We start from the raw sequence: 15,249 nt of genomic DNA, 5'->3' as shown, positions 1-15,249 counted from the left end.
GCTCTTCCTCACAGTGTTGGAAACGGATGGTAAAAACAGCTCCCCCAGGAAACAGAGCTCTATGGGATGCCCCCCACCCCCGGCACTGTGGGTTTTTCCAGAATCACAGACAGCTAACTGCAAGCACAGAGGCTGCAGACAGAAACTGGTTATGGCATTAACTGGTGATGGCAGAAACTCAGAGCAAGAGGCCAGCAGGCAGTGGACCTGAGAGCGGGTGGAGAATGGGTGCACTACCAGCAAGGTGGGGCATGTCTTAATTAGGCAGAGGGCCCCGGACAAGTGCTGGTGACAGAGCCCATCCAGTTCCTTTGCAACTGCTGCACCTGTCATCCAGAACCTACCATTGCAATTTGGCTCAAGGCTCGGAGACTCAAAAGCTCTGGCTTCTCCCTAAGGCAGCTATGGGAGAAGCAGCCACCCTGGGCTTCTGGAGGGTCCCACAGCCCCTGAGGCCCCAGACCCGCCTGGAAGCAAGGAGGCGTGCGTAGCTGCAGTCTCACCCCCTTATGCCAAGTTATGCCTAGCAGCCCACTAACTGGGCAAACGGAGAACCCTGGCAGCGACAGCTCTCCTCCCATCCTTTCTCTGCCCCTCCAGGAAGCCCCATCCTGAATGTGAGCCACATCCCCCTCCGCCTTTCCTCTTTACTCAGCTCCACACTCCTCCTCCAGGCTTTCCAATCCCACAGCTGCTCGCCCCCTCCCCACACCACTCCTCTGGCATCCACGTTGTTAAGCGACTGCACAGGCAGCAGCCCGAGCCTTTGAGTTTCAAGCCGAAGCTCCCAGACAAGCCAGCCTGGACCGCCTCGCCCTCACAGGCATCTCCCTGACCGTCCTCCTACACACAGGCCTCCACTTACACGCTCCTCTTGGGCCCAAGCACCCTGGACATCTCTTTGCTTCTGACCTGCCAGCAGACCAGATGGAGACCAGGGGGTCCCCCGCCCCCGACTCTCCTCTCCCCACACGGAGCTCGGAATCCACGCAAGAAAAGGAAGCACAGAGACTTCCACCCCTGTGAGCATCACCTGCTCCAGCAAGCTCCCAAAGCCACTGATACCACCCAGGCTGTCTGGGGCCCCACACCCCCTTCTCTGGCAGCTTCAGCTCCAGCCCAGCCCACAGGATGCAGTGCCTGATGCCACTTCCGAGCAGAGAAAGAGACAGAGAGGGGAGAAAAATGCCACCTCGTCAATGACAAGCTGTTCCAATCACACAGCTCAGCGACCAAGTGCCCCGGACAGCGGACAGCTCAGGCCTCCTCCCTCTAGTTGGGAGGAAGCCAGCTCAGCACATCTGGGGAAGCGATCCCCCACCGCAGGCCCCCTGCTCGCCCTCCACGCCTGACCAGACCACACTGCCCCATCCTGGCAGGCACACCGCTCCAACTAGTTCCAACAACTCTGGCCAACTACCCTCCTGGCCTTCGACTCGGGCACCACGCTCTCTCCTGCTCCGGGGAACGCGGAGACCCCAGTGTGGCACTTCTCAAGAGAACCATGCGCAAGAGTGAGCTGAAAGCCAAGTACTCACGGTGGTGAAGTCCTGGTGGCCGCACTCCTGCCCTTTGAACTTGCAGTAGAGCATCATATCCTTCAGGTCGTGGCCCACGCGATGCAGGAACTCCAGCATGCTGAACTGCTTGGGTTTGTAGTGTTTGAAGTTGGCCTTCTGCCGCAGGGCCTCCAGGACCGTGGGGTCTGCCAGGTGTGGGTCCGGGATCTGCAGGTTGACGTCGAGCAGGGCCAGCAGCTCCCCGGCGTGGTACAGGTCATTGGTGGTCAGCCTGGAGAACCGGAAGCCGTTGAGGTTGCAGAGGGTCACAGCTGGGAAGACCAGGCTTTGGGCCACCACCTCATCCACCTTGGTGACGTGCTGGTAAGAGAGGTAGTAGGACACTCTCTCGGAGCTCTCCACCAGCAGCAGGCCCAGGGAGCCCACGAAGGCCACGGCCCAGAGCACACGCCGGATGGTCATCGGCCCATACACGAAGATGTGGCGGATGCCGTGGAGGGTGGAGGTGTTGGCGAAGATGTGGATGCTAGAGGGCTGCAGGCTGCCCTCGCTGGGGCTCTCCTTGAGGTCCATGGGGACCCTGTGCAGTTCCGCAACTGGCTTCAGGTTGATCCAATTTCAGAGAAGAGTTCCCAGTCCTCGGGCTCTGCTTAAACCTTGACGTTCAAGGGAGAGAACACGGCAAGGCAAGCATCAGGCCAGACGCCTGGAGTTTATCCTGGGAGCCCAGCCGCACGCTGCCAGGGGTGAGTGTTTATATAAACCCATTCAAACTCTAGCTCCTGATTTTTTCCAGGCGATAAGGAGGGCTGGTTTTATTTAGGGAGACACCAAGGTGATGTGGAAGAGATGTGGGTGGGAAGGGAGAGCTTAGCCAATGGAAATAAAGTCCTCCCCCCTACACACGCCACTAGAGACAAGATTAAAAGCGAGAGCGAGGGAGAAAATGCTTCAAACAAGTCGCTCGGCAGCCCGGAGCCTGTTAGGCAGCGCATAATGCCCCGCGGTGAGCATCCCGGGGATGTCGCGCGGCCACGCTGATGCACTGCGGGCGGGCGCAGCGCGAGCCTCCCGAGCCGCCGCCGCGCCGCTCCGGACCCCGGATTCCGCTTCTCGCCGCCGGCCGCCGGCCCTCCTCGCCGCCTCCTCCGGGCCCCCTCTTTCGGGCGGAATTCCAAATGCCGGCGGGCCGCGGCCAGCGCCCCGGAGAGGGGGCAGCGCGCCACCGCGGACAGGCGCGGACCCGGAGGCCGGCAGGACGCGGGGGCTCCACGGGCCTCGCCTCTACCCCGCCTCCCGGAAGTAAGGCGAGACCCAGAGGCCGCCGAGCGAGCCGGCCTCCTCCCCTCCCCCGCCACCCCCTATCCCGGGCTGCGAGGTGGGGGAGGGGGGAGACGGGGCGGGGGGGGGAGGGGGGGCAGGGAGGCACGGGGGCGAGAGGCCTGGGGGGACGGGGAAACCCCGCGAAAGTTTCTTTTTGGCCGTTTTGGGAGGAGCTAGTGGGGGGGGGGGCGGCCTTCGCCGAAGGTGGAGTGAGGACGTGACACCCCTCCCCCGTAGATAGATGGCAGGGAGGCACTGGATAAACTCCGGAGAGCCAGGTGTGGGGGTGGAGGCAGAATTCCTTTGCTCGGATTCTGCTCCCGGGTCACACTCAGCCCGGGGCCCTCAGAGGGGAGATGCTGAATGTGGAGAAGGTAAGAAGCAACCCAGAAACCACAGTGCCTCTGCCACCGGCCGGCGGGAGGGGGACATTCCAGGGAGCGAGGAAGCCCCTCCGGAGACCCAGATAAAGAGCAACAAGTAGCCCCCACCCCACAGAGCCGCTGTGCTATCCCGAGGTTCTGTATCTGCAAAAGAAAGACAGCTGGGGTTCCAGGTAGGGCTGGCTGGCCCCCTTTGGGCTGTGTGTGTTCTGGCCCCGGATTTGCCAGATGGAATCACAGCTGGAGATAGAGGTGGGGAGCATAGGACTGGGGTTTGAGCAGCCTACCTCCTTTTCCTGAAAATCCACTGGAAGTCAGCCCCTGCTAGGAGGTGGGTGTGGCTTGCCCCACGCCAGGGATCAAATGGTTGGAACCTATGGAGTCAGGGATGCTAAATCCTCATCAGGAGGAAAGGAACAGAAAGTTCCAGTGGCCAACCCAGTGCACACAGCCAAGCTGGGGCAGAGCCACATGGAGGCGCCTTGTTGAGCCAACCTGGTGTCCCCAGGGCATGCCAAGCTTAAATACTCCTTGGAAGGCATTTGAGAAGAAGGCACCTAGGGAATGTCCCTCCTGGATTGTATCTACTTCAAAATATTTCTCCATCCCATCTGCTCTAAACCAGACCCAAACAGAACAGAATCCGGATGCTCTCTGAGGCAATAAGCATGTGGCATTGAATTAGTGATGTATTGATCCTGGGAGCTTACGGTGCGGAAGCATCGCAAGCAAGCGCAAATGCCAGAGGGTACCCAACCTCATCCGTGTGCCACCTCCGAGGTCCCAGACCCCTGCCTAGACAGGCAGAGGGTCTTCAAAACAAGGGTGCCAAAATTAAGAGCCTGTCTTCTGTCAAGACCTGTGTGAGCGTGTCTTATCTCACTTAACCCTTCCAACCTCCGTGGCAGGTATATGCTGCAATATCGCCTCCAGTATACAGATGAGAAACTGAGACTCACAGAAGATGCCCCCACCAAGTTACACAGCTAATAAGTTCCAGAGCTGGGCCTTGAACTCAGGCATGCTTGCCTCCAGAACACAGGCTCAAAAAGCAAATCCAAACACTCCCTCCCAAACTTAGGAAGGGGCAAGCATTTCTACCCCACTTCCCAAATTACACACACACACACACACACACACACACTGTGAACCACTTCCTCCTTCCACATACAGAAAGCAGCCCTATCCCTCCTCCCCACCAGGCCAATCAATCCCTGTTGTCCATTTTTTAGCTCAAGGCCCTCCTCCTACAGGAAGACTTCCCCCACGAATCTAATCTTGGCTCATCAGTTTGGTTAACAAGTATGTTGAACTCCATCTGCACCACACCCTGTATTGGTTTGGGGGAAATGAGGAGGAATCCAACACATTTCTTACCCTTTGACAATTCAGGATTCAATGGGGGCAGAGGCGGTGTTGGTTTGCAAACTGGCCCCTGGACACAGTCGGCAAGGAGAGACCAAGAAAGAAGCAGACCTCTCCAGATGGGTAGGTGGCGGGTTACATAAGCCGGGAACTGAACTAACAAGGCTTGTCTTGGGCACCACAAGAAGTGTCGATTTCCATGCCTGCTTGCGAGAACATTAAATGTTTATGTAGAGGCCTTAACTGGCCTCAGTCACATGTGCCACCCAGATGTTCTCAACAACACCTTGCTCTGCAAAGCTGTGTCCTTGGGCAGCGTGGGGAAGGCAAGCAGAATGCACATTTCAAGAGGGACTAAGGAGCCTCCAACTGCCCTGGGTCAAGCTCGGGGTTAACCAGCGGTCTCGTCCTCTCGATCACCTCCTTCAACATTCCACCCCTCTTGACCGGCTCTTCTAATCTCACATGCCCCCCTCCTCCACTGCGTGCCTGAGGGGTCAGCAAGGGGAAACCCCTTGCTGCTTCAGGGTGGCTCATTTGGGGCAGGACTTCAGCCTCCCTGAGACAGCTACCATAGCAACAGCCTAGGCACAGTCAAGAGAAAACACAGATTAAGATCATTCTCCCCCAAACAACATTCTCCATGAAGAGCCCCATGGACTGAACCACTGATTTATTAAAACCTGTAGGTTTGAGGGGCGCCTGGGTGGCTCAGTCGGTTGGGCGTCCGACTTCGGCTCAGGTCATGATCTCGCGGTCCGTGAGTTCGAGCCCCGCGTCGGGCTCTGTGCTGACAGCTCAGAGCCTAGAGCCTGTTTCAGATTCTGTGTCTCCCTCGCTCTCTGACCTTCCCCCATTCACGCTCTGTCTCTCTCTGTCTCAAAAATGAATAACCGTTAAAAAAAAATTAAAAAAAAAAAACAAAAACAAAACCTGTAGGTTTGAGATCAAATCACTCAGGATGTTCCCTTGTATCCTCGCATGATTTTAAAAAGATGGTACATCAGCAGACTCACCAGGTATGAACACACAACATTCTGTTGGGATAATGGCACAGGTGCCTCCTTGCAAGGCAGTCGTAACATCCAAGGCCATCTTACTTTGGAGGACAGCTTTTCCCATTAGACACGTCAGTGTTCGGTAAAGACAGGCCTTGCCGGGTGAATTCAGTAAGGGCTTCTGTGCGTGCTGTCTTCTAGGCCAATGGGGGAGACAAAGACGAGCCAAATGATTGTAGCAGTGGAAAACAGAGCGTGTGCACCTGGCCTTGAGGAGAGGGAGCTTGGCAGCTTTAGGAACATAGCCTTGTTGTATGTACCATACATGTTAGCCAGGGAAGCAGCACTCTTGGGTGTGAGGAGATGCACTGGGGGGTGCGATATGCCAGACCAAGACCCTCACCTTCTCCCCTCTCTCATTGATGCATGTACCATTCCACGTATGGCGTTTTCAACAGGTTCAGCCTGCAGCAGGACAGCCAGATCCCCAGGGAGATTGGAGCGATTCCCCCTCCCCCCACAGAGAGATGCAAAGTAATTCACCCATCCTGGTGAGATGTCTTACTGCAAATTCCAGTAGATGATGCATGATGGGGGCTTGGTGTTTTCAGCAGTATAGCACATTGATCCATGGTAAGAGTCCAGGCAATGGCTATTTCCAGAAACTTCCGTGCCTAATGGCATTGAGTGTCTCAGTAGGGGTCCCCATTATAGCATATAGAACAACAGACCCTATTGGCAGATGATTCAAATGCATTAAAGCCTGGGATGGCACTTTAGTCTGCCTGGCCACAGTGGTTTTACTGGTTAGTAATTTAGGCTTCTGCTTTAGTACTCTTTTTTTCCTTTCCACTAAGCCTGCTGCGTGCAGGTGTGAGGGGAGGTGAAACTTCCACTCAATGTCATGTTCTTTTGCCCAGTCTCGGAATGTGACCCCTGATCACTGTTTATATGGCATGGGTATCCATACGTGGTACTCAGCTTCTCTAATCCTCTAGTGGTGGCAGCCTGGTTTACGTGGTGATAAGGAAAAACTTGAGTAAGGCCAAGTGTCCACACAAACCGGGCATATTTAGAATCCTCACTCAGAAGGAGGGGGCCAATATAATCAATTTTCCCATCTCTCACCAGATGGGAATTCCTGAGGTTGACTCCAGACCCCTTTGGCAGTTGCCCTGGGTATTGTTTGTTTATTTAAGATTTTTATTTTTAAGTAATCTCTATACCCAATGGGAGGGTTTCATGACTTTCATGTCTCTAATATCAAGACTCATGACTCTAATATCAAGAACCGCACACTCTACCAACTGAGCCAACCAGATGCCCCAACCCGGGGCGTTGGAGAACACACAGAACATGTAGTTAAACCAAGTCACTGTATTTCAAGGGCAATCCAGCATCCTTGGTAATATGCCAGCCTGCCCCGGCACAACAGTGGCCACTCTTCCTATGCACCTAATTCAGCTGTATCAACTGATGGGGCACTTGCTAAGAGTAGGGAATCAGTTTCCTGATTGCCACGGGTGTCCGAGCTAGGACGTGGAACACAGGATTGCAGGCGAACCCAAATGTCTTTTCCGCCTTTTCTGAGACATGAGGGCTTACTCATGATCATCCACCTCTCAGCTTCCCATTGTCCAAGCCATAGAGCTAATCCCTTTAGAATAGTCCACTGTCAGTGCAAAGAGCTAGTGGCCAGGACTCATGAATAATCACAAGCCAAACCCCTCTGAATTCAGCCTACTGGCTGCCATGGTTCCTTTCTGTTTCCAGGCATCAGCAGGAATTTCCCCCACCCCCTCCCCATAGACCATAGGGGCCACCATGAGAACGGAGAGGCGCTCCACATTCTACAGGACCTAGGAGCCCCTGCATTTCTAGAAACAGTGGGCTGGTGGACAGAGTGGCCCCCTGCTGCAAATAGACATGGCCCTTTGGTCACAATGGGGGTTTGAACCGTGGTGGAAGTGAGTGGATGGTACACGTTCTCAGCCCATCCCCTGATAGAAAAGCGGAGCGCTTACCAGGATATGCTGTTCCTTGGTGAGAGGCTCCACCTGGAGGAGCGCGATGTGCACTGCCAGGAGCTGGTGCTCTATGGGGCCATGTCAGTTTCTTGCCCCTTCCAGAGCCAAGACCAAAATCCTAGGGTATTTTCTCCTTCTGTCCTCTCCGCCACAGTGCGCGACCCCCACCTTCTGCAGTCACATACACGTCTAACTCAGAAGGTAGCCCTGCTTGGGAGATGCCCAGGCTTTAATCGGCTTCATTAGTATTTTTGCATTCCCTTACCCTATGTCCACGCCTGCCCTTTCTTTACCAGGCAGCATAAGGGATGGAGGTACTGTGCCAGGTGGGGAATGAAAGTCCTCCAAAACCCCCAAATGCCTGCAAAGGTTTGCACCTCCCTCGTGTTCCTAGGGGTCGGATGGGCTTGCACCTCACCAACCACAGCTTCTGAGACAACATGGGGCTTATCTGACCAGGTGACTCACCAAAACTTTACACTGGTGCCTGAGCCTCGAATTTCTGTGGGTTCACCAGCCACCGTCTCCCTCGAAGCAAAGTCTGCAGGATGTCCCGCAGCAGAGACAAGTCTTCCCATGTTAACGTCATATCATCAATGTAATGGGCCCAGTTTACTGATGTGTGGGAGGAGAACAGGGACAGGTCTGGAGTGACCATCCTGTGACATATTGTGGGGCTGAGCAGAGAGCCCTGGAGAGGCACTGGAAAGGTCCACTATTGCCCCTCCCACATAAGCGAATTGATCTTAAGTCGTCAGACACCTGCACTTGCCAATCTGTCCGTGATTCCTTGTATATGTAAGGAAACGGGCATATATAGCAATTCAACCTGACAGTGAATAAAATGTTTCTACACAGCTCTTCTTAAGGGCCCTTTTTATTAGGTAAGACTCATTTGCAATTTGCAGTATGGCTTATGCATGAACATCATATATTCCAGGATCCTTAAAAGTGTTTTTGTGGTATTCTATTGGTTAAACATCTTCCTCTTCAATCAGATTTACAACACTTATCCCCTTGGTCCTGTGGGTATGTATGGGGGCAAAGGGGACTGGATTTAGATTGGGGCCATTTGGCCCAAACTTTCAGGCTCTGCCCTAATTTGTGGTCTTTTTGATGAAAGGAAAATATTAAGTGTCTGGCTAAACATTAAGGAAATTTCCAGATAAATTCATTTGCAAATCAGGCAATTTAACTCCCTACTTAGACAATGTGCCGCGATTTTTGCTCTGGTAAATTTATTCGCTTGCTTGGATGAATTCATGTTCTCTGACACTGATTCTGCTTTTCTGAGAAGCAACAAGCTGGGGGGACCCTCTTCCAACCCTGGGAGATCTGAGGTCTGCCCAGAACCCAGAGCCTGCTGCCCAGGGAAGGTGAGGGCACAGAGGGCAGCCTGCCATCTCAAGCAAGTGGTGACAGGTAGGAGAGTCAGGAAGCTGAGTCCTACAATGACCTCTGATGCTAATTTGCTCTTTAACATATGCTAGATACATGCTACTGTCACAATAACTCCCTAATTAAAAAAAAAGACAACCTTTTCTAATATACAGGTGGCATTGTTACTTCATTACTACTTCTTAGTACATTACGTTACTATTGGAGTCGATATTGTCATTGAGTAATATACATTACTATATAGTCAATATACAACTTTTTCTCCTGACCTCTCATTGACCTAAAGAAAGGTTAAAGGGGTGTCTGGATGGCTCAGTCAGGTAAGCATTCAATTTCAGTTCGGTTCAGGATCTCGCAGTTTGTGAGTTTCAGCCCCGCCCAGGGCTTGCTGCTGCTTTCAGCTCAGAGCCTGCTTTGGATCCTCTGGCTCTGTCTCCCTCTCTCTCTGCCCACCCCCCACTCTCATGTGCTCTCTGTATTTCCCTCTCAAAAATAAATAATAAACATTTATGGGGTGCCTGAGTGACTCAGTCAGTAAAGCATCTGACTCGTGATTTCAGCTCAGGTCATGATCTCATGGTTTGTGAGTTCGAGCCCCATGCCAGTGTGGAGGCTGCTTGGGATTCTCCCTCTCCCTCTCTTTCTTTGCTGCCCCCCTGCTTGTACTTTCCCTCCTCCCTCTCTCTCTCTCTCTCTCCCTCTCTCAAAATAAATAAACACTTTTTAAAAAGAAGAAAAAAGGTTGAAGATCAAATATTGTAAATCAAAGTGTTTCCTGTTGTTGGCTGGTTTTTAAATAAACACCTCATACAGCAGCTAATCCCATCCAGTTTTGTTACCTCAGCATATGCTTAGCAAATAATTTGTCATAAAGCAAATAATCTGTCACCAGGGAGGGACAATCAGCAAAGGCATTTAATGTGTGACTTATTGAGATCTTATTTATCGTTGTTTTATTTTTGCCTTCCAGGAGAAAACTACAGAAACCAGTCCACACAGAGAAGACTTTTAGGGTTCAGCTGCCCATTGATCTGAGCCCCGGAACGGATATAACTTGCTGCACAGCCTTTGGAAAGCCATGTAACATCTCTGCGCCATTTCCTTGTTTGTGCTAAATTATTGCTGAGGCCTCTTCCTGCACCAGCTTTCTATGCCACTGCAATTTGACACAATCCTTGACCAAATCATAAATACCTTGTTAATGGGATAAAAATGAGTTTGAATCTGGGATTCTGGTCATTAACCCCATGTCACCTTCTGTGAGAGCGCTACGATGACAGGGTCAGGTGAATCCAAATCACATGTTAAACATGCAGGTGTCTGTTCCATCCTCTCTCCACACCCTACACCTTCACTGAATCAGAATCTCTAGGGGTGGGGCTTGGAAGGCTCTCTTTCCTTTATGAGATTACAGAGGGCAGAATGGGGACCCCACCCAAACCAGCCAGGTTCCAGGAGCTCCTCCTATCTATCAGGCACGCCAAGCTATTTTCCAGAGTTTTGCACTTGGCATTTCCCTTGGCCCGGAAAGGTTTCCCCCATGGCTGGCTTCTTCTCATGTGTCACCTGCTCACAGAGGGTCTTGGCTGGCCTCCATCTCTCCACCCTCCACCCCACTCACTAACCCATCACTTGTTTCCTTTTCTTCTCAGCACTAGTCACTTTTTGAAATTCATCTCCCCTCCTTGTGCATTATCTATTACCCCTACTGGAATAGGAGGCCCTACTCCACCCACACCCTACCCTCCGGGGGCAGAGACCCTGCCCGGCTTGTTGGAAGCTGGACCCCCACATGAGAGACCTGGGAGGTGCTCTGTGATGTAAGAATTCCCTTAGCCCCAAGGTTGAGGCTGCTTGTCTGAGATGCAGGAATGGGGACCCTCTTCCGACCCTGAGAAACCTGAACCTTGTCCTGAAACCAGTTCCCGAGAGTGGCGAGGGGCATCTCTTACCCCCCAGCCGCATCCACAGCACTGAGGAAGACCCCAGTGGCACCAGCAGGCGGCCAGGTGCCCGGAGAACCTCAGCTGGGGTATTTGATGGAAAATACTAACTCAGAGGCTGTTGACAAGGTTCTCCTCCCTTCGCGGTCTAGCAAAAAAATGGGTGCTGGTGGAAGCTGAGGTCAGGTGTGAATGGAGTAGTGCTTACCTAGCCCACAAAAGGGCCGTTCCATTTTCACTCCCCCTGACCAAAGACAGCTGACCTTGACATTTCCCATACCAGCTTTTCTCTACTTTCCTAATCTGATGGGATAATGATGTCATAAAGAAATAACTTAAACAGTAGGTGTTTAATAAATGCTCGCTGATGTAAAATTAGGAAGACAATCGCAAGAGGACCTCCAAACTCTTCCTTACCCTCAATCAGTTTTTTGATAGCCAAAAATTAGTTTGTAATATGAGCACTCACCCCCTTAGTACGGAATCAATGGCTTCTTTCTCTTGTTTGCTTTCAATGAGACACATATACCTGTAGCCCCTTAGTCACCTAAGGCTCCAGGTGGGCTCAGGAGGGGCTCCAGGACCACACCCGACCTCTCCAGTCCCTCTGTTTAAAGACACAGAAGTTCCATCTCGAACAAAGCAGGTGTGCTTCAAATCTACCCCATGCGTAAAACGAGGTACCCAGGACCCTGAGGCGCTGGCTCCTGATTTAATGTTGTCATTTCCCTTCTCCGTGGGGCGTGAAAGTCCCCTGACCCCACCGCTCCCTGTCCAACCTTTGTATTATGTTTGCCTTCTCTAAATATTCTTTTTTGCGTGTGTCCATCTTTATGCGCCTTCCTCTTTGAGTCTGCCTCTGCTCCTCTTTCCCCTGGGATAGAAGTAGGAGAAAGAACCCATCGCTGTTTTCTCTGTCTCTCACCCCCCCAGGGCCAACTGTTTCACGCATGAAGACAAATGAAGTCAATCAGCTATAGACAGGCTTTCAACAAAAATTTTATGGGCACCACCTTGGCCATAGGTGAGCTAGTAGCAACAGGAATGCCAGGGAAAGCCCACCAGTGCCTAAGGGTTAGTCCTGCCCTGATTCCAAGGGGAACTTCCTCCCATTACTGGTTAGAACTGCTTCTTTTTTTTCTTTTTTTAATGTTCATTTATTTTTGAGAGAGAGAGCATGAGCAGAGGCAGGGCAGAGAAGGAGGGAGAGAGAGAGAATCCTAAGCAGGCTCTGTGCTGTCAGCACAGAGCCCATGAGGGGCTGGAAATCACAAGTTGTGAGACCATGACCTGAGCCAAAACCAAGAGTCAGGTGCTTGACCAACTGAGCCACTCAAGCTCCCCTAGAAATGATTCTGATCTTTGGGAACAAGTGGTTGGTGGAGGTGATATTTTATTCCTACCTATTCAATTTGCTTATTGCAACCTCCTTGAACCCTCATGAACCCTCCCTCGCCCATCCACCCACCTTCTTATATCAGTCCTCCCTCCCCCCTGCTCCCCTCTCTCTTCACTCATCCCCACTTCTTCTAAGAAGTGGCTCAGTGTGTATGGATTGGAGTGTGCCTCATCTGTGTACCCCTTTGCGTGGGATGACTTTTCTGTATCTCCGGCATTCATTTTAAGTCAATTTACTCCTTTACCTCTGTCATAAAGCAATGAGAAATAAAATTAATGAAATGGGAATAAGAAAGAGAAAAGGCAGGATTGAGAAAAAAGGAGCAAGGCATTGTTGTTATAATCACGTTCATCTTTTTCTTGCATTTATACACGTTCGACTATAAATTCATTACATACATGTTCACGCAGGCAACCCAGTGGCAGGCACCACAGGGGAATAAGGAAGTCATGAAAGGCACAGTCCCTTCTCTCTTGGAGCTTTGTGTCTCCCTGCTGAGGCACTAATAATAATTTGTATCAATACCACACTCGACGTCACGTGTCCAGCAGGCTTTATCTTACATGATTTCCATGAGCAGAAGAGGGGTCGTGGTCTCTGTGGCATGAAAGACGACACTGAGGCTCTGAGAGTTGGAGGACATTGAGAAGACAGTAGGAGCATCTGGGGCTCATGTCCTGGCTCCCTGACTCCAGATTTTCTGTCCTTTCCACTCTGCCATCATTCTAAGCAAGCATCCTCTGCGGACATGTCACAGAGCTAGGACACAGTGAAGCTGGGCAGAGTCTACTGACCGTGACAAGAGGAGCAGGCTCCAGGGAAGAGAAAACCAGTGAGGGCTGGAGAGAGAGAAGAGACAGGCAAGGAACAATGGACGGGAGGTGGAGGCTGGAAGAAGGTCCAGAACCTGGCCAGGGGGTGATACCGCGGAGGTCGCTTCAGCCCCTGTGTGTACCCATGTGTCATCCAGAAGGCCACTGAAGAGCCACTGGAGGCAGATTTTCAAGAGCTTTTGTAGAAGGAGTGAGATGGAGGTGTCTTTTCACTCTCTCTGTGTATATATAAATATAAACATATACATATGTATACACGTCTCCTCCTTCTGTGTCTGATTATGCATTCAATTCAGCATGGATTTAAGGACTGCTAATTTTGGTCTGGGCGCTTTGATAAAACAATCTGGGAGAACACCAGGAAGGAAGAGACACCATTTTTCTGTTGTTGGAGGAGGTGATCAAAGGAACGTGACCCCCCTCCACCAGTTGACCAGCGAACTGGTCCCAAGGCAATCAAAAGCTCCTCACTCCCTCCTCTGTCCTTGGAAGTCATGCTCTGCCCACCATTCCCACGATGGGAGCTACTTTCAAGGACCCAGCCTTGAGAGTAAGGTGCTGTTGAGGACATCTAAATGGTATACGTAACTGAACCTAGTTAAGGCCTCTGCATAAACATTTGAGATAATGGCAGGTTAGGTATGGAGGTCTACTCATCTCTCAATGCCTAAGACGAGCCTGGTTAGTAAGTTCCTTTGCTTATTAAAACTGCCACCTACCAACCTGGAGAGGTCTGCCTCTTTCCTAGGTCTCTCCTTGCCCTCTGTGTACAGGCACCCGTGTGCAAACCAACAGTTGTCCCCAGGGTGTGACCAAGGCAACGGTTTGCGCATACTGCAGAGAGAGCTCTGGATTATGGGATAGCAGGGGATGTGGCATCGAAATGTCCCGAAGTTCTCTGTACAAACTGCATTTTCATGGAGGGAAGGGAATTGGCATGTACTGAGAGCCAAACTCTCGTTTCATCTGTGAGGTTTTTTGCCCATTTTACAGACAAGGAGACTGAGGCTTCAGGAGGTATGTAAATTGCCCATGAGCCCACTTCAAGTGTGGGGATGCGCTTCTGGTAAGAGTTCAGGGTCACTGAATCACACTGCTGCCGGTGCACCTCATGAGGCCGTGAAGGCTGTGGTCCAGGCTTCAGGTGCTGGTGCCAGACGGCTGGATCCACCGCATGCTAGCTCTGTTATGTGAAGCATGCTATGTACCTTGTCTAAACCTTGGTTTGCTCATCTGTAAAATGGGTATAGTGTGAAAGCACCTGCCTCGTAGGGAGAATGTGAGGAGTTAAAATGTGTGAAGCCCTAATGAGTGTCTAAGAAAAGCCCAGTAACTATAGCTGCCATTATAAGCGCCAACATTATCATTACTGCTGTTGTCAATAGGGGAGCTAGGTGACAGGAAGCCACCCCTGTGGGCTTGTGATCTTTCTCTGGCCCCCATACCCCAACCTATTCCCATGCAAAATGGCGGGTATGCAGTCACGACCCAGGGCTTGAACGTGAGGGCAGACGAGCAGTGCAGCTGTAATAGCCATACACTGGAGTCCAGCTAGGGCCCTTGGACAAGGAGAGGACTCTCCCAGCTGGGGTTCAGGGCCTTTCCCCTGAGATGGGCGGGGACACTGATCAGGTCACTTGCCCCCTATTAAGCATCTCTGGTGTGTCAAGCTCTACACTAGACTGTGAAGATATAATACTCAATAAGATGTATCCCCTTGAGCTCTGGTGCAGCTTTGGCAGATATGTTTTGCTGGATCTGTTTCCCCTTTGGGGAAACAGAGAGGCCGGAGGACTCCCGTGGTCCCTTGCAGACCTACCCCCTGAGTAGTGCTGTGAATAAACACTCTTCAAGCTTCTGTCCCCAGAGAAGAGTCTTTGGTCTTCCCAAGGCTGGAGACGTGAAGACTTCTGCTCCTTCTTCCTGTCAAGTGTATTTTTTTTGTGAGATTTGAGGAGTGAGGATCATCCCCCAACAAGGCCAGTTGTCTTTGAACTTCCTGACCCCATTCATCCACCAGCACTCCCTACATCCACCAGTCCCACCTTCTTTCTTAACAA

General features: G+C 51.8%; 2 protein-coding genes across 12 annotated transcripts in view; one reads left to right on the top strand and one right to left on the bottom strand.

The window, feature by feature from the left end:
• LOC131497391 (acid-sensing ion channel 2) overlaps positions 1-2,093 on the bottom strand; it is a 53,663-nt gene extending 51,570 nt beyond the window's left edge. For all 3 annotated transcript variants that reach the window (XM_058703614.1, XM_058703613.1, XM_058703612.1), the window contains exon 1: positions 1,539-2,093. In XM_058703614.1, the coding sequence (XP_058559597.1) occupies positions 1,539-2,093 (555 nt within the window). The remainder of the gene's footprint in view (positions 1-1,538) is intronic.
• A 68-nt stretch (positions 2,094-2,161) lies between these two features.
• Positions 2,162-13,442, top strand: LOC131497389 (uncharacterized). Of its 9 annotated transcripts, none has more exons than XR_009254933.1 (5): positions 2,533-2,822; positions 4,619-4,714; positions 5,791-5,901; positions 6,048-6,222; positions 9,985-13,442. XR_009254933.1 is itself a non-coding variant. In XM_058703610.1 (5 exons), exons 1-5 carry the CDS (start codon positions 2,542-2,544, stop codon positions 10,127-10,129), a joined length of 726 nt encoding a protein of 241 aa, XP_058559593.1. In that variant the 5' UTR covers positions 2,533-2,541; the 3' UTR covers positions 10,130-13,442. The 9 variants fall into 9 exon arrangements, 2 of the variants coding, with proteins under 2 accessions (XP_058559593.1, XP_058559594.1); XM_058703610.1 differs by having other exon boundaries at positions 6,048-6,140; XR_009254936.1 differs by lacking the exons at positions 2,533-2,822; positions 5,791-5,901 and adding an exon at positions 2,162-2,266.
• The last annotated feature ends 1,807 nt before the right edge of the window (positions 13,443-15,249 follow it).

Source organism: Neofelis nebulosa, chromosome 16, assembly GCF_028018385.1.
Source record: "Neofelis nebulosa isolate mNeoNeb1 chromosome 16, mNeoNeb1.pri, whole genome shotgun sequence".
Lineage (NCBI taxonomy): Eukaryota > Metazoa > Chordata > Mammalia > Carnivora > Felidae > Neofelis > Neofelis nebulosa.
Note: the sequence above shows the minus strand (reverse complement) of the source record. Positions and strands in the feature narration are given on the sequence as shown.

Bases quoted from the DNA above. Each gene is read 5' to 3' on its own strand.
- LOC131497389 (XM_058703610.1), top strand. From the start codon at position 2,542: ATGTCGCGCGGCCACGCTGATGCACTGCGGGCGGGCGCAGCGCGAGCC. The intron at 5,902-6,047 runs GTATGTACCATA...CGTTTTCAACAG, and splicing joins TTTAGGAACATAGCCTTGTT to GTTCAGCCTGCAGCAGGACA. The intron at 6,141-9,984 runs GTGAGATGTCTT...TTTGCCTTCCAG, and splicing joins AAAGTAATTCACCCATCCTG to GAGAAAACTACAGAAACCAG.